Genomic DNA, 17,308 nt, shown 5'->3' with positions numbered 1-17,308 from the left:
CGCTAATTACTTTTGGTTCACGAGTTCCGGGTCAACTACAGAACAAATTAAAGACTATTTTGCACCTAATCATGGGGGTGGAGGTAAATACCTTGGTTTGCCTGAACAGTTTGGGAAATAGAAGAGTGAAATGTTCCGATACATCATTGATAAAGTTAAGGACAGAACGGCGCCTTGGCGTGGTAGATACTTATCACCTGCTGGTAAAGAAATTCTAATCAAGTCTGTTGCTATGGCTATGCCAGTCTACTCTATGTCTTGTTTTAAACTTCCTCTGGGAGTGCTCTTTGAAATTGAAATCATATTACAAAAGTTCTCGTGGAAAAAAGGCAACCACGACAGAGGTATACCATTGAAAGCTTGGAAATGTTTACAATACTCAAAACGTGAAAGAGGTATAGGATTCAAAGATTTGACGAATTTCAATGACGCTTTACTTGCCAAACAGGCTTGGTGTCTGATACAACACCCTACCTCATTCTTCGCAAGGGTTTTTAAAAGTAGATATTGCAGAGATGATAGCATTCTAGACACAAAACAGAGAGCAAATCAGTCATACAGTTGGACATCAATATTAGAAGGCATGAAAATTATTAAATTAGGATACAGATATGTAGTAGGAGATGGTCAAAGTATTCGTGTAAATCATGATAATGTAATAACAACTCATCTGCCCAAGCTGGATTTTAGTTCAGTTGCGGACACTAATTCATATATTGGAGACTTTATTTGCTCGAATGGAGCCTATCGCCACTGGGACAACATAAAGATCCGAGACAACATCATCGAGGAAGATCACGAAAAGATCAGCAATATCTATTTACCACGCTCAACACTTCCTGACAAAATCATCTGGCATTATAATAAAACAGGGGATTACACGGTTCGATCAGGTTACTGGTTATCAATGCACAATCCAAACCAACCTCTTGATTTACCACCCATACCTCATGGATTAGTTATACTTAAACAAAAAATATGGAAATTAAACATAATACCAAAAATAAAACACTTTCTTTGGCGTATTCTCTCCAAATCATTGCCAACTCTCACTCGACTTGGTACTCTTGGAATGAACCTTGATCCAATCTATCCTAGATGCTTTCAGGCAGATGAAACTATTGAACACATACTTTTTTATGCCTTTTCGCTCAATCAATATGGCTTTCATCTAACTTACCTACTTTCCTTTGTTACAATAGTTATTCAACCTTGGAAGCTTTCATTGAGGCCCTGTTTGAGTATTCTACTGACCACAATACTTCGCGAGATAATGCATATCTTCCCTTTTGGTTACTTTGGCATATTTGGAAGAGCATAAATGTTTTTATTTTTGAAGGTATTCAAGAAGTTCCGAGACATATTGTCCTCCGTGCACAATCAGATGTTCGAGATTGGAATCATGTTCCCCACGAAACCACCTTGACAAACAATTCCTTACGAATAAGCCAAAGGAAAACATGGAGAATACCTTTGTCTCCCTACACAAAATGCAATTATGATGCGGCTTTTGATCCGATCACAAATCAGGCTAAAGGCGGTTGGATTCTTCGAGATCATGATGGCGGTTCTCAAGGCTGGGGAGCCTCAGTATTAGGTCATGTAGCATCCCTCTAGAAGTGGAAGCAAAAGTGCTTTTGGTAGCACTTCAACAAACTTAGATTAGAGGCCTGACCAATGTCGTATTTGAGGGAGATAATGAAACTCTCTATAAGATCATTCACAAAGAGGTTTCTGATATATCTATCATGAGTATTATTCAAGATATTAAATACTGGTGTTCATGCTTTTAGTCATGCCGATTTGTAAATCTAGTATTTTTTATTCAGGGTGTTTTTCACCTCCCTCTTGGTTATGAAAACATTTGTACAAGGATTATTCTGAATCATTAATATAATTCATTTTTGCTGAAAAAAAAATAAGCATAACTTCTTTAGTTTACAATCACTTTTGTAATTCCTAACGAATTGCGCTGACTTGGTGAAAATAGTGTTTTCGCCTTCTGATTGGTTTGCCTTCAAGATTTATCTAGATGAGATTGAAGCTGATAAGGATGAATTCACTCCTTGCTGTTGATCCCTCGTTTGCAGAAGGGTAAAGCGGATAAGCTGGCGCGATATGTTAAAATCCTAATTTCCATTAAACTATTAACGAAGAATAGAAGACAAAGAAGAGAGAAGAAGAGAACACAGTCGTCCGTCCGTCGTCGTCGTCTTCTGGCGGGAAAAGAAGCCCTAGAAAAAGGCGAAAGGTGAAAGCTTTTCTTCTTCTTCTTCTTCTAGAGACTTGGGGACTTTGGGAGTGTGAGAGAGAGATGCATTGGATTGCCACGAGAAATGCGGTCGTTTCATTGCCCAAATGGCGTTTCATCTTCCGGTCCTCATATCGCACTTACTATTCCCTCAAACCCTCCTCCCCAATCCTACTGTAATCTCCCTCCCTCCTCCTTTTCTCCCTCCTTTTGTATCTTGTGTGCGTGCCTGCGTCTGTACCTCTCAAAAGCTTACGTTTTTCAAATCATGGAGGAAAAAGTTTAGATTTTTTTTTTTCTGTAAATTTGAACTACTGTGTTTTGAATTATTGGACTTCGTACCCCTAATTAGAATCGAGGGCTTCTTGATATCTTTTTGACTGAGGGGATAAGATTAGTTCATACCAAATTTTACATGTCTGCAATCTCTGAGTACCTCAAATCTTTGAATTTTGGTGTTTGGGTCTAGATTCCTGAGAGAATCTTGTTATGAAACTGTTTTAAGATGATGTGTGTTTTAATTGTATCGACAGTAATAGAAGGTACTCTGAGGGGATACACTGTCTCAGAGATCGAAAGGCTCTTAAAGGAATCACAACGGCTTCTAAGAAAGTTAAGACGTCAAGTGATGTTCTCACTGACAAAGATCTCTCTCATTTGGTTTGGTGGAAGGAGGTAAGCCTTGTTTTTTTTTGTCTTTTTGGTTGACAATTTCCAAGTCTTGATATGGTTTCATTATATAACTAGTGATGATAGAAGTTGACTGATGCACACAAATAACAATATAGATATACTGATTTGTATCTCTTTGCCTTTTCAGAGGTTGCAGACATGTAAGAAACCATCTACACTTCAGCTTATTGAAAGACTTATGTACACCAATTTATTGGGTTTGGACCCCAGCCTGAGGAACGGAAGGTTAGTTATCTTCTTCTAACACTATTGGAAGATTTCATCTTACTTTTCTGGTGTCTGCCTTTAATCCTTTTTGAGCTTGGTTATTAACTGACAAAGTAGCTGGTATATCTTAGTATGAATTAGTTGACTAACATTCTTGATTCTTCCTTGAGGGATATTTATTGAGATTCAGAAAGATGTTTGGAGCCTCATATTTTAAGTTGTTAGGCTGTAAGTAATTGAGTTGGAAACAATCCATTAGTTCTCATTCCAATTCTTCGTGGCTTTCATTTATGGAATGATTTGGATTTTCTTCATCTCAGTCTAAAAGATGGAAACCTCAACTGGGAGATGTTGCAGTTTAAGTCAAGGTTTCCACGCGAAGTTTTGCTCTGCAGAGTATGTTGTGTTTTCTCTTTTTGATCTCTCTGAATTTTTTTCTAAGAGGTTTTGCTGCTGTTCTAAATCATGCGTTTTGTGATCTCTGTTACTTCATCGAATCTTATGAAGAAATTTGCTGCAATTCTTTGTTTTCTTCAGGTAGGAGACTTTTATGAGGCTATTGGAATAGATGCTTGTATACTCGTTGAATATGCTGGTCTAAATCCTTTTGGTGGTCTTCGATCAGACAGTGTTCCAAAGGCTGGCTGCCCAGTTGTGGTACACAATCCTTTCTGATTTATAGCATACTCCCATTAAGGGCATTGATGTGTAGTCTCTGGTACTGTCATGCAAAAAACACTGGTTATCAAGAGCACTGCCAAATATTCTTAAGGGCAGTAAAGATAGAACATCACAGTTTCTGAATATTTGCTTTTAGTAAAGTACAATCTGTTTTCATTCTATTTAGTCTTTGAAAGTTGTAGTCGGCAAGTTACATAAATAGCTGCTTTAGTTGCCGTTGCTTCTTACACGAAATCAAATTTTGATGCTTTTTGTTTGATATCAAACTTTTTTTCTGCTACAGTTTATCATTCTTAGTCTTCCCTTCAGACCTTTGTTGTCTACAACTAAGTTTTTCGTTCCCACAAATTCTTGCTCTCAACCCAGTTTAAAATTTTTCTTTCTTTCTGCAGAATCTTCGACAGACTTTGGATGACTTGACACGCAACGGTTATTCAGTGGTGAGTTGAGAAAGAAAATTCTTACGATATCTGTATGTCTCTCAAGCATGTTGAATAACAAGTATTCTATATGACTGTTTCTGCATGTTTTTGTTCGGGACTGTAGTGCATTGTGGAGGAAGTTCAGGGGCCAACACCAGCACGTTCTCGTAAAGGTCGATTTATTTCAGGGTATAATAATTTACAATCCAAAACTTTCTGATTTCACAAGCAGGAGTATTCATTGCCCTATTTCCAGGAAAGCTTGAAACTTTTTTTCTTCTTGACATTCATCTTTTTGACATGTACACATCTAATTATATAGGCATGCACATCCAGGAAGTCCTTATGTATATGGGCTTGTTGGTGTTGACCACGATCTTGACTTTCCTGAACCAATGCCTGTTGTTGGTAAGTGTTTATTATGGTATGTTGTTAGTCAGCGAAATATTATTTTGCGCCTATTCAAGATTTCAAGTCTTCATGTTTTTGTATATGAGTATTACATGACTTGATTTTTGTCTGTAAGTACAGGGATATCTCGTTCAGCAAGGGGGTATTGCATGTTATCTATTTTCGAGACTATGAAAGCATATTCGCTAGATGATGGTCTAACAGAAGAAGCTTTGGTTACTAAGCTCCGCACCCGTCGCTGTCATCATCTATTCTTACATGCATCTTTGAGGCACAATGCATCAGGTTTTTTTTATACTATGTAGAATTCTAAATTGTATTAGCATCTCTGAATTGTTGAAGATAATGCCAAATGTAGACATTGTGCCACCTTATCCTCACATGAGCAAAAGTACGCCCAGGTGGTAGCATATGATCTAGCAATCACTTTAGAGTGTGAGGAGACTGTTAGAAGAAAAATCCTATTCATGATTCATGTCAGCTTAGCTTTAGAGCTCTATGGTCTTTTGTGATAACAATTCTTGAATATTATGCCATCCAGGGACGTGCCGCTGGGGAGAGTTTGGGGAAGGGGGTCTACTCTGGGGAGAATGCAGTGGCAGGAATTTTGAATGGTTTGAAGGAGATACCCTTTCCGAGCTCTTATCAAGGGTCATAACTACAAACTTTGGCTGCTGATTAAATTTGCATTTTGCTTGTGACATTTCAGTTTGGTGAATAATCAAATATTTACTTTTTTTTTTTCAAAGGTCAAAGACGTTTATGGTCTTGATGATGAAGTTTCCTTTAGAAATGTCAATGTACCTTCGAAAAACCGGCCACGTCCGTTGCATCTTGGAACAGCTACACAAATTGGTTGGCATAGTTCTTCTTGATAAATTGTGTTTCACTAGGAAGATTAGGAGTTTTGGAATGATAAAGCATGCTAATATATATTTTGTGGTACGGCAGGTGCCTTACCTACTGAAGGAATACCTTGTTTGTTGAAGGTGTTACTCCCATCTACGTGCAGTGGCTTGCCTTCTTTGTAAGAAAAAGATATTGAAACAGAAGGAAAACTAATTATATTATCCAAAGCTCCCGTTTGAATTCAGTTTTGCTTTATTATTTTTTGGGGGACAATCTCTGCCTTTTTCATTTGGTGTCTCTTTCCTTTCAGGTATGTGCGGGATCTTCTACTAAACCCTCCAGCTTATGATATTGCTCTGAAAATCCAAGGTAATTTGACCAATGTGGAGAATTTTCTTAGTTTATTCCGTTTCTTAGATTTTTTATGACTTAATTTTTCTCATTCTGCCTGTGAAACTATTGCCTTTGCAGAAACGTGCAAGCTCATGAGCACAGTAACGTGCTCAATTCCAGAGTTTACCTGCGTCTCTTCTGCTAAGGTAAAACTAAAAGTCATTTGCTACAGAGAACTCTCTGAAAGCTGATAACTTTCCGTTTTCGCCCATGGAACTTTCATCTCTAACAATGAGCTTAAGAAAAACCTTTTCCTTTGTCACTATAGTAGCATAACAGAAAACTGCTGGTTACAAGCTATCGGTTACTTATACTAATGAATGCAGGTTTCATAATTAGTCCATGGTCAGCTTCTAACTTCTATATACATCTTTTTGGCAGCTTGTGAAGCTACTTGAGCAACGGGAAGCCAACTACATTGAGTTCTGCCGAATAAAGAATGTTCTTGATGAAGTATTACATATGCATAGACATGTTGAGCTTGTGGAAATCCTGAAATTGTTGATGGAGCCTACCTGGGTGGCTACTGGTTTGAAGATTGACTTTGAAACTTTTGTAAGTTTAATCATCTAAGATGACTCTGAGTTTGTGTTTGTATGCTTTCTTTGATGATGGGTACCTATTCCTTGACACGAGCTCAGAGAATTTTCTAATCTATCTAGTTATATACAATTCTGATCTCTTCAGCTGATGAGTATGTGTATAAGTTCAACTTTTCGTTTCCATGCCAGGTCAATGAATGTCACTGGGCTTCCGATACAATTGGTGAAATGATATCTATAGATGACAATGAAAGTCATCAAAATGTTAGTAAATGCGCTAATGTTCCGAATGAGTTCTTTTATGATATGGAGTCTTCATGGCGAGGTCGCGTTAAGGGAATTCATATAGAAGAAGAAATCACTCAAGTGGAAAAATCAGCTGAGGCTTTATCTTTAGCGGTTAGTATTGAAGCTTATTTCTTTTAGTAATAAAATATGCTCCTACATATGGTATTGTTTTTGCTTAAATATAATGGTGCTGGTGGTCTTGTCTTATTTTAAAGTAACGAAACATCCATGTGTAGGTAGCTGAGGATTTTCACCCTATTATATCAAGAATTAAGGCCACCACTGCTGCACTTGGTGGCCCAAAGGGCGAAATTGCATATGCAAGAGAGCATGAGTCTGTTTGGTTCAAGGGGAAACGTTTTACGCCATCTATCTGGGCTGGTACTGCAGGGGAAGAGCAAATTAAACAACTGAAACCTGCTTTAGACTCGAAAGGGAAAAGGGTTGGAGAAGAGTGGTTTACAACCCCAAAGGTGGAAGTTGCTTTAGTCAGGTTGTTTTCCTATATAATGAACGTTCCATAGAAATTTTTGTTCAATGTTACTGGGGTAGATATTGATGTCATATTATACTTTTGTTGCAGATACCATGAAGCTAGTGAAAACGCTAAAGCCCGGGTGTTGGAGCTGTTGAGGGAGTTATCTATAAAATTGCAAACAAAAATAAATGTTCTCGTCTTTGCATCTATGCTTCTCGTCATTGCAAAAGCATTATTTGCCCATGCTTGGTAAGTTTATGCTTAGTCAAATCCCATTAGGAAAAATACATTTCTGTAGTTTTAATGCAAGTACTGTGCACAACTGCAGTGAAGGGAGAAGACGAAAGTGGGTTTTTCCAACACTTGTCGGATTCAATACAGATGAGGTATATGCTTGCTGGTCGTTGAAGTTTGTAGACAAACACATGCAAAACATGCTGGGCTGTCTTATTCTTATATCTCATGTTCTTTCTCACCTATTTTGATATATATTTAATATAGGGCGCAAAAGCATTAGATGGTGCCGGTCGAATGAAGTTGACAGGCCTATCACCTTATTGGTTTGATGTAGTTTCTGGAACTGCTGTTCACAATACCGTTGACATGCAATCACTGTTCCTTCTAACTGGACCCAATGGTGGTGGTAAATCGAGTTTGCTCAGATCGATTTGTGCAGCTGCTCTACTTGGAATTTCCGGTTTAATGGTTCCAGCTGAATCAGCTTGTATTCCTCACTTTGATTCCATCATGCTTCACATGAAATCCTATGACAGCCCTGTAGATGGCAAAAGTTCTTTTCAGGTAATATATACTACTAGAATTCAATTCCAAAATTAACCGAACTCTTGAATTGGAATGTTTGATATTCTCTTATCTGGTTCTGTGTCATCAGGTAGAAATGTCGGAAATAAGATCTATTGTAAGCCAGGCTACTTCGAGAAGCCTAGTGCTTATAGATGAGATATGCCGAGGGACAGAGACAGCAAAAGGCACCTGTATCGCTGGTAGTGTGGTAGAGTGTCTTGACACAAGTGGTTGTTTGGGTATTGTATCTACTCATCTCCATGGAATTTTCAGTTTACCTCTTACAGCCAAAAACATCACATATAAAGCAATGGGAGCCGAAAACGTCGAAGGGCAAACGAAGCCAACATGGAAATTGACAGATGGAGTCTGCCGAGAGAGTCTTGCGTTTGAAACAGCTAAGAGGGAAGGCGTTCCCGAGTCATTGATCCAGAGAGCCGAAGCTCTTTACCTCTCGGTTTATGCAAAAGATGCATCATCTGAAGTTGTCAAACCCAACAAAATCGTAACTCCATCCAACAATGACCAGCAGATCTGCAAACCAGTGAGCTCTGAGAGAAGTTTGGAGAAAGACTTAGCAAAAGCTATCATTAAAATCTGTGGAAAAAAGATGATTGAGCCTGAAGCATTAGAATGTCTTTCAATTGGTGCTCGTGAGCTTCCACCTCCATCTACCGTTGGTTCTTCATGTGTATATGTGATGCGTAGACCTGATAAGAAATTGTACATTGGACAGGTGCGTACTGTGACCATGTATTAGTAAATTTCCCTTAGAATATAGACAGGAAACCGAAGTGATTGATTATGAGGATTCTTCTGTTATGAAACTGCAGACGGATGATCTTGAAGGAAGAATACGTGCGCATCGAGCAAAAGAAGGACTGCAAGGGTCAAGTTTTTTATACCTTATGGTTAAAGGTAAGAGCATGGCTTGCCAGCTGGAGACCCTTCTGATTAACCAACTACATGAACAGGGCTACTCTCTGGCTAACCTAGCCGATGGAAAGCACCGGAATTTTGGAACGTCCTCAAGCTTGAGTACACCAGACGTAGTCAGTATCTCCTAGTTTGAAACATTAGCTGTCTGTTTGTAATTCGATCATCTCTCTCTGTGCAAATTGCACAAGTTAGTTTGGGTAGGATTAGAGTAGGGGTGTCAAACGGGCATGCCCGCGCCCAAACGGACCGCCCGTGATGGGCCCGTATTTTCAGTGAACCGGGCGGCGGGCGACGTATCAGTGCCCATGCCCGCTCCGCCTATCTTTGTGGACTAATGGGCATGCCCGCGGGCGTCTTCTAACTATGGCACAACTCTGAGTCTCTGACTCGTTAGAGAAGATGACGACGCGAGTACTTACGGTTTGGCCTTTGCTGCTTGTGAACAAATTTATGTCTAACACACAGTCACACACACATCATCGAGTCATTGACTAATGTCGGTTATTAACCGGTTATGACATCGTCCACGGTTTTGTGATCGATGGTTCTTGTATTATTTATAGCATGATTTCTTATGACAAAACAAGTACGTGATTGTTTAATAAGAAACCGAAATGTGCACTTAGCTTTTAATTGTGATAATGGAGCTAACAATGCCATAACCAATACAGAAACGCAAACGCATAATGAATATGTTTAAACTGAAATTTAAATTAGATAAATAGTAAACTGAAACAATAAACCAAAGTATTAAACTGAAACATTAAACCAAAGTATTAAACTGAAATGGAAAGCTGAAAACAAAAATCTCAAGGTCAAGATGTCTCTTCAACCAAATCAAGCTTGACAATTGATTGGAAAGAAGGTAGTGTCTCATCTTCATCAAATTCTTCATCCTTCTCTACATATGGTAAAGTAATAGAAGAAGGTCAAGGTAATTATATATCACTTAAAAGTTACACAATCAATACCAAAATGTGAAAATTGTTTGCTTACCATTTTCATAGGCTTCAAAACCTTTTAACCAATTGCGGCAGCATATTAGTGCTTGAACATTCTTTGGGAGAAGACGGCTTCTGTACTTGTTCAAAACTCGAGCTCCAATACTAAAAGAAGATTCAGATGCTACTGTTGTGATTGGTATACTAAGGAGGTCGCAAGCCATTGACGCCAGTTCTCCATACCGCTGAGAGTTATCTTTCCAATATTTTAAAATATCCAAACTCTCATACTCTATCATGTCTATCGGCGGATCATCTAGATACATTTCCAAAGAAGACTTTCCACTAGTAACAACAGTTTGTTTGCGAAAGTTAATAAAATCCTGTAAATATATAAAACTAATCTTAGTATTCAAACAAAAAAAATTAACAAGACATGAACATTTTTAAAAAAATCTGCACATTTCTCAAACAACTTAAGACATAATTAAAACAAACCAAACTGCACCTAAACCACAAAAAAAGTGTACGTAAATAAAGTTTCAAACCGAAGAGAGTGAGATCATAACTAAAGTACGTAACCAAAGTTTCAAAAAGTGTACGTAACTAAAGTTTCATAGCCTACGTAAAAGATTTCATAGCCTAAGAGAGTGAGAATTTGAATACTTACATCATAGTTGCCAAAACTCCCTTTTTTTCCTTCATTCTCATCAGTTTGATGATTAGTTTCACGTGTCTCTGTAGAAGATGATGTGAAAATGGACTTATTCTCATAAGATTCAAAAAGAGTAGCAAGCTTACCACGCAAATGTTTAATCTTTATCTCAGCAGAACCCTTGTCGTTCTTTCCAAAACAATAATTGACCAGTGTTAGCTTCAACCTTGGATCAAACACTGTTGTCATTGCAAAGACATCACTAACCTCTTCCCAATACTTATCAAACCTTTCTCTCATTGGAACAATCATACTTCTGATGACTTCATCTTGATTCTGTGAATTCGATATCAACCAATTGTTAATCTTCCAAACTTGCATGAAATACAAGTTTGAAGTTGGATATGTTGAACCTGAGATCAGATTAGTGATTTCATCAAAAGGCTCCAAAAACTCACAAATCTGCTTCAATCGGTGCCATTCAGCTTCTGTAGGGTGAAACTTGTAGTTTCTCCCATCAATGACTTTGAGATTACCAAAGGCAGCTCGATACTTGAGAGCCCTATCAAGCATCTTGTATGTTGAGTTCCATCTAGTTTTCACATCCATAATCAAGCCCGCTTTCAACTGTAGACCAACTGCTTCAACACACTTTGCAAACAATACCTCACGTTTTCCAGAAGCTTGTACATATCTAATACTCTCTCTGATCTTTTCCAATGTATCACCTATATCTTTCAGGTCAATCTGAACAATGATGTTGAGAATATGTGCTGCGCATCGCACATGAAAATACTCTCCTCCACACAACAAATCATTCCGCAACATAAGCTGAGATTTCAGAATATCTTGTGATGTGTCATTGTTAGTAGCATTGTCTAACGTGATGGAAAACACTTTTTTCTCAATTCCCCAATCCTTCCACTTCTCTAGAATTTCCATTGCTATGTTCATACCTGAATGTGGAGGCGGAAAAGCATAGAAAGCAAGAATCTTGCTGTTTAATTTCCAGTTCCTGTCAACATAATGTGCTGTTAGACACATGTAGCCCTCATGAGTGATTGCAGTCCACAAATCAGAAGTGAAGCTAATCCTCCCTGGAAGGTGAGCTAATTCTCTCTTTAAATTCTCTGTCTCGTTCTCATAGAACTTGTAAACATCTGCTGCAGCTGTGTTCCGACTAATAAACTTCACATCTGCGTTCAAATACTTCCAAACTGATCTAACTCTCTCATATTCAACATAGGCAAATGGCAGATCATGCTGAATGATACACTTAGCTACCATTTCGCGAAAAACCATATGATCTATCTTCCTAGCTTGTAACTTTGCTTCAGAGTTGAGCATCACCTTACTAATATCAACTTTACTAAGCCGAACCTTACAAGTTTCCATATGACGATTGTAAGAATGTGTACCGTTCTTGTGTGAATTGTAGGCATAGTCCCTCTTGCAATAATTGCATTCGGCTCTGTCTTGAAGTTTTCCATTAATAGTCTTCTTAACCACTGTAAAATGCTCCCAGCAATCTGCATACTGCTTTCTCTTTGTCGGTTCTGTTGTTGTAGCTTTCCCTTTTCCTTTATCTCCTACGACATTGTCATGTAGATCATCATCATCATCATCGATATCAATTGCTGCCCTTTTACCAGATTTTTCTCCATCAAACTTATTCTGCTTTCTCTTCTTCGGTACTGATGATGTTGTCTTTCCTTTGTCCTTTTCAACATCATCTACATCAATATGAATTGCTGCTCTCTTACGACTTGTAGATGGCTCTGCTCCATCAAACATATTCTGTTCTTCTTCAGCGTTTGCAGTATCAATTACTCTTTGAGACTCTAAGTCTATTGATCTCAGATCATACGAATCACTTGAATCCTTTACAAAAAAAAAAAAACCAACTGAGATATCATATCACAAGAGTTTATAGGATTGGGGTTTTGACAATAGACAAAAAGGAACAATATAGCTTACCATCACGATAGACTTTGAGGACTGGAGTCGTGTGTCACAGCTCACAGGGTTTGGTGTGTCTCGATGAAGTCTCGATGAAGTCTCGATGAAGTCTCGATGAAGTCTCGATGAAGTCGTGTGTTTTGGCATAAACTATTTAGGGTTTTCAGCTTTTATACAAACTCTCGACGACTAAATCTTCTAATATCTAGTTAGTATTTACTAATTACTAAATATTTTTTTTTAATTATCTTTCAAAGCACCGATAGAAAAAACAATATAAGCCAGCTAACCAAAGCTCAATCAAAAGATATGTGAGCAAACCATCATCGGTAGCAAGGAATTAGTAGTCAATAAAACAGACCTGGAAAGGCTTTTCTTCCTCAGTCTCTTGTGAAATCTCCATCTTCTATTTGCTACAATGGTGCTGGTCTTAGATTGTCTACAATAAGTGACTGCAGACTGCAGACTGATCATATATAGTCTGCAGAAACAGAAAGTGTTAGATCCAAAGATTTCAGTTGCTATATATTTATGAAGAGTAGTAGTCTCAAAAAGCCAAAAACTGAAACTTTACTTTTTTGCTTTGTCAATGGTCTTTGATACCAGATCGAAGTCCATAGAGAAGAAAGCAAGTTGCAATGTATAGAATACCAAGTCCATCTTTTGCCCCACAGCGACAGTTTTCCCCCGTGAGTTTTAGTTGCTCCAAAGCTTTCTCCTATAGTATTAGTGTATTACACAACCAACAAACTTTTAATTGCCAAGGAAGTTTCTCTTTAAGTGCGTAACTAACTATTAACTTTGACATGCTCACATACCTTATCACTGATCCTGATGAAATACAGAGCCTTAGCAAGATGAGCTTCACCGTGAAGCCTTCACGTACTTCACTTTCACCCAAATTTTCTTATGCATCTGCAATCCTAAAACAAAAAAAAGAAGGAAAAGAATATGTAAGAGAAACTCAACAAGAGTCAGTAGTGAAATTGTTTGACTGATGATGACATGCTGGATCACAAGTGCTTGTTAGATTCTATCTATGCGGGCCAATGATAGTGCACAACATTAGATAATGGTTATCTCCATGTGAATTACTAAGACATCATGCTACAGTAAACAAACCCTCTACCACATCTTAAACTCGGTCACTCGAAATCTTTACATAAGCAGCCACACAGTACACACAGAGAGATTCCCATAAGGCAAAAAAGGATTTATGCAAAACACAATTCTGAAACGACACCCAGTTAATCCAAATGCTACACTTCTTTATCTATTACTCTAAAGTCTAAACCAAAAGTCCAATAATACGACCTTCAAGGAACTGCCGAGATTATATCCACATGCAAGTTGTAATATTTTGAATCGGCAGTGGAAATTCCACTGTGAATTTTAAATCAGAAACTAGTGGTATATTATGAATCAATAAAACTTACTTCTCATCGAGCTTTTTAAGCTCCTCTTCGTTATCGGGACTGTCAAGAACAGAAGAAGGAGAACATGATTACCCAATGTTCCATCGGTAGAGATGTCAAGAAGAAGATGAAATCATCTAAGATCTGACCATAAATAATCAGTTGTAAATCTTTACCGATAGAACATCCTTCATCTTCTTCTTCTCTGCTTCGTCTTCGTCTCCACTCTCCACAGATCGATGGACCATCGGGTAATCCGCAGAACCGCAATCCGCGACGGGCATGCCCGCTTGAATCCGCCGACCAAACGGGTCATGTCCACTATGCCCGCAAAATTTTGGGCTTCAATGAATAAGCCCATGCCCGCTCCGCTTTGCCTCTTATTGGGCTATGCCCGCGGGCATCTGGCCCGTTTGACACCCCTAGATTAGAGTAAGTTAACACTAAGAATGCATGTCGTTTTTCTTTTTGAGATTTTGCAAACGGCACGCAATTCGGGGAAATCGGGTTTAGCAATTACCAATTTTGGGTCGTCTGTGTAATTGTCGCTTCGTGTAATAATATTTTGAACTAAACCTTTTTCTCAGTGTAATCATTTTTTGTGTTCACTTTTTATCTCTCTTTAACTTTTTTAATGCTAAATTTTTTCAAGCTTTTAACGATGAGAATATAAACCGGACATTGAACCAGTCTAAATGACAGTTCAACTCCAATTGCAAGAGAACCGGGTTCATAATAGTCGTGGTTTATGTAAAACCGATAATTTATGTAAAACTACGTCGTTTTAGTTTAATTCTCATCCTCCCCAAATTAAAAACAAAAATTGCTTCTTCCATTGCCCAGAATCGAATTTTAAGATCTCTTCCGATCGGATTTTGATCTCCGACACTTTCTCGCTGGTTCGCCGATCGTCTTCTTCAATTGCGTGTCTCTCTTCTTCAACCTTATATCTTAGTAATGTAAGTTTCATGTCCCTTATATCCCAACATTTGAGTATTCTGATACCGTTCCTGTAGTGAATACAGAAACCATTAGATTATTATGCCGATTACAGTTTCCTCTAGTGAGTGATAGTTGTAGGCTATGTAGAGAGAACTTTTTTAGCGGATTGAATTCGAAGATTTCGCTTGCGCTTTTGTATTTCATGCATATTCGTTTGCTTAATTTGCTTAATATAAGTTTGCAGTTGAGACATGGATGAGGTTGTTGTTGAAGTTGAGAAGACGAAGAGAGAATGGGAAGACGCGTACGAGAAGACGATTGAACATATCATGGCGATTCAAGAGTATGGCAAATCAAGGAGAGGAGGAGAAGGAGGAGAGGAGAAGGAGATGTCGCTACAGAGGCGCAACGGATTGGCTCAGGATGCTCTCTCTCTTCTCAATTCTTTGCAATTCAACTTGGATCTCCTCGCGCCTCAGCTTCCTTCTGATGATCAGGTTCAGTCCACTCTGTCGCTGCTTGAAACCTGGAAGAATCAATATCACAGGTATTTTATTTATTTATTTTCTTTGCAATTTGGTTTACTGTCTGCGTGTGTGGAATCTACAACATTCAGAAGTAGAACAAAGAACCTCAGTTGAGTAGAGTGATTCAATCTATAGTAAAAATGATGTTATAGTGGGCGTTTAACCTTGGCGTAGGGGTACACTTGAGTCCATCGTTGTTGTAGTTTGTAAAAACAAGAGGAATGTTATATGTGTGTTTCAAAGTATTTCCTTGAGCTTGAGTTTGATCTCAATCACTTAGAGTCAAAGTATGAGTTCAGGGAAAGGTAAAATGGGGGAAACTAATTTGAGTGTTGCCTATACTACAATTCTGTTAAGCATTTATTAAATACAGGGTATGAATGATTATTGTCCACAGTAGCAGCAGAGCTACTATTATTGTGTTTGAATGACATCTGGGTCATTGTGTTTGTGGTCAGTTTGAGGGTAAACCTGAGAAATGCTAATTTACAAGCTAAGGATAACATGAGGAAAGCAGCTCAAGAAGAGGTAAAGTCTCATGGCATAAGCATTCTCTCTCTGTCGCTATTTTTACCAGCCATCTCCTTTAATATTTGTTGTATAAAGAGTGCTTTCAATGATTGTAGAGAGAGCTTCTCCTCGGTGGTGGAACAGAGTCCACAGTTCTCAGACGTAAACGACAGTATGTTCTTCCTGGCTATATCTCTCCTGCTAAACACAGCCATTCTATTGGGTTGCCTGTTGAAAATGTTTAACCTTTATTATGCTTTTTTTATTGGTAAATCAATCACGCGCTAACAAAAGAGTTCAGTGTTGGTTTCTAGTGAATTTATAACAATTTTGATTGTTTCTAGAGCAAATGCTGGCGTGACGTCGAATGCCGAAAGCGTAACTGAAAGTCTCAGGCGTACACGGCAGCTGATGGTTCAGGTCAGGATTGTGCAGTTACAATTGGTTTGCATTTTCGGCTTTTTAATTCATAAAAGAAAAGCTAAATTGTCTGATTAATTATTCTCTCTTCACCTTGTTGGGTTACAGGAGGTTGAAAGAAGTACAAACACTCTCGTGGCTTTTGGTATGTCATTCATAGTATGCTAGATAACTGAGTATTTAGTGAAACAGGTTAAGACAACAAAATTCTATATTATCCATGTTTACATTTGTAGATGAATCTACTGGAGTACTTAAAAAAGCCGAGAGTGAATACAAAGGGCATAAGTCTCTGTTGTCGAGGACCCGTAATCTGCTTTCGACAATGCAGCGTCAAGATGTAATTGACAGGTATTTGAAAGAGAACAGACTCTGTTTAACTAAACCAATCTTTAGGTGAGTAATAATAACTAACTCACTCTTTGTTTTCTGTGGTTCTTGTGGCACTATCAAACAGGATAATCCTGATAGTTGGATTTTCTCTCTTTGTCATTGCTGTGGTTTACGTTGTTTCAAAACGCATCGGAATTCTGAAACTGCAACGAATGGCTACTGCTGCTATTAAATCTCAATTAGCTGGAAGAGCAGCAAATGGTGTAGGAGATGGTGCCATGCCTCTCGGACAACAGTTTGATGGCAATACAGTTCCTACTGTTAATATTCCTCCACAACAACGCATGCATGATGAACTCTAAATCTAAGTAGATATGCTTGTAACATTGTTCATGGATCTACCTATATATTATTTTAGAATTACATTTCTGAGAATAACAAAGGTTATCTTATACGATAAAGTAGGATTTCTCAAGAAACAAAGGAACATAATTATAAAACTGAAAACTACTGTTATTTGGAATGTCAAGTCGGGCCAAAACATCCGCGTGGTGGTTGGTTGTTCTCGGTGTCCACTTGAACACCACTGCCGTAAATCGATTCTGCCAATAGTGCACATGAAATGGGTTAACTCCCAAAGTTAAAGAC

General features: G+C 38.2%; 3 protein-coding genes across 13 annotated transcripts; 2 read left to right on the top strand and 1 right to left on the bottom strand.

Annotated features, from left to right (window-relative positions):
- Nucleotides 1-1,920: 1,920 nt before the first annotated feature.
- LOC104766359 (DNA mismatch repair protein MSH1, mitochondrial) lies at nucleotides 1,921-14,536 on the top strand. Of its 11 annotated transcripts, none has more exons than XR_015591071.1 (23): nucleotides 1,953-2,427; nucleotides 2,785-2,926; nucleotides 3,072-3,169; nucleotides 3,472-3,547; nucleotides 3,689-3,808; nucleotides 4,225-4,272; nucleotides 4,379-4,443; nucleotides 4,577-4,662; nucleotides 4,786-4,950; nucleotides 5,207-5,316; nucleotides 5,415-5,520; nucleotides 5,617-5,692; nucleotides 5,825-5,883; nucleotides 5,986-6,053; nucleotides 6,289-6,462; nucleotides 6,639-6,848; nucleotides 6,974-7,230; nucleotides 7,321-7,464; nucleotides 7,544-7,601; nucleotides 7,717-8,016; nucleotides 8,108-8,755; nucleotides 8,853-9,166; nucleotides 14,360-14,536. XR_015591071.1 is itself a non-coding variant. In XM_087501949.1 (22 exons), exons 4-22 carry the CDS (start codon nucleotides 3,500-3,502, stop codon nucleotides 9,084-9,086), a joined length of 2,976 nt encoding a protein of 991 aa, XP_087358075.1. In that variant the 5' UTR covers nucleotides 1,921-2,427; nucleotides 2,785-2,926; nucleotides 3,072-3,173; nucleotides 3,472-3,499; the 3' UTR covers nucleotides 9,087-9,567. The 11 variants fall into 11 exon arrangements, 7 of the variants coding, with proteins under 7 accessions (XP_087358075.1, XP_010488531.2, XP_087358073.1 ...); XR_015591072.1 differs by having other exon boundaries at nucleotides 6,639-6,852; nucleotides 6,978-7,230; XR_015591073.1 differs by having other exon boundaries at nucleotides 2,047-2,427; nucleotides 3,072-3,173.
- LOC147920528 (zinc finger BED domain-containing protein RICESLEEPER 2-like) lies at nucleotides 9,774-12,660 on the bottom strand. The gene is made up of 4 exons (XM_087501116.1): nucleotides 12,532-12,660; nucleotides 10,570-12,435; nucleotides 9,955-10,282; nucleotides 9,774-9,859 (listed from the first exon to the last, which is right to left on the bottom strand). The coding sequence occupies exons 1-4, from the start codon at nucleotides 12,658-12,660 to the stop codon at nucleotides 9,774-9,776; spliced, it is 2,409 nt and encodes an 802-aa protein (XP_087357242.1).
- A 204-nt stretch (nucleotides 14,537-14,740) lies between the features above and the next one.
- Nucleotides 14,741-17,143, top strand: LOC104766358 (uncharacterized). Its single transcript, XM_010490227.3, has 8 exons — nucleotides 14,741-14,887; nucleotides 15,115-15,417; nucleotides 15,856-15,925; nucleotides 16,024-16,079; nucleotides 16,252-16,327; nucleotides 16,436-16,472; nucleotides 16,564-16,678; nucleotides 16,785-17,143. The coding sequence occupies exons 2-8, from the start codon at nucleotides 15,122-15,124 to the stop codon at nucleotides 17,020-17,022; spliced, it is 888 nt and encodes a 295-aa protein (XP_010488529.2). The 5' UTR covers nucleotides 14,741-14,887; nucleotides 15,115-15,121; the 3' UTR covers nucleotides 17,023-17,143.
- Nucleotides 17,144-17,308: the final 165 nt, after the last annotated feature.

The sequence above is a fragment of the Camelina sativa genome, chromosome 19 (assembly GCF_030686135.1).
Source record: "Camelina sativa cultivar CO46 ecotype springtype chromosome 19, ASM3068613v1".
Taxonomy (NCBI): Eukaryota; Viridiplantae; Streptophyta; class Magnoliopsida; order Brassicales; family Brassicaceae; genus Camelina; species Camelina sativa.
The sequence above is the reverse complement of the archived record's forward strand: the minus strand, read 5'-3'. Positions and strand labels throughout refer to the sequence as shown.

What these genes read in the sequence shown, in the direction of transcription:
- LOC104766359 (XM_010490229.3), top strand. Translation starts at nt 2,315, where the DNA reads ATGCATTGGATTGCCACGAGAAATGCGGTCGTTTCATTGCCCAAATGG. An exon ending in CCCAGCCTGAGGAACGGAAG is followed by an intron (nt 3,170 to 3,471) that starts GTTAGTTATCTT and finishes TCTTCATCTCAG; the next exon opens with TCTAAAAGATGGAAACCTCA. An exon ending in TTTCCGAGCTCTTATCAAGG is followed by an intron (nt 5,317 to 5,414) that starts GTCATAACTACA and finishes TTTTTTTCAAAG; the next exon opens with GTCAAAGACGTTTATGGTCT.
- LOC147920528 (XM_087501116.1), bottom strand. Translation starts at nt 12,660, where the DNA reads ATGCCAAAACACACGACTTCATCGAGACTTCATCGAGACTTCATCGAG. An exon ending in CCTCAAAGTCTATCGTGATG is followed by an intron (nt 12,436 to 12,531) that starts GTAAGCTATATT and finishes TTTTTTGTAAAG; the next exon opens with GATTCAAGTGATTCGTATGA. An exon ending in TTTTGAAGCCTATGAAAATG is followed by an intron (nt 9,860 to 9,954) that starts GTAAGCAAACAA and finishes TACCATATGTAG; the next exon opens with AGAAGGATGAAGAATTTGAT.
- LOC104766358 (XM_010490227.3), top strand. Translation starts at nt 15,122, where the DNA reads ATGGATGAGGTTGTTGTTGAAGTTGAGAAGACGAAGAGAGAATGGGAA. An exon ending in GGAAAGCAGCTCAAGAAGAG is followed by an intron (nt 15,926 to 16,023) that starts GTAAAGTCTCAT and finishes CAATGATTGTAG; the next exon opens with AGAGAGCTTCTCCTCGGTGG. An exon ending in CGTCAAGATGTAATTGACAG is followed by an intron (nt 16,679 to 16,784) that starts GTATTTGAAAGA and finishes ACTATCAAACAG; the next exon opens with GATAATCCTGATAGTTGGAT.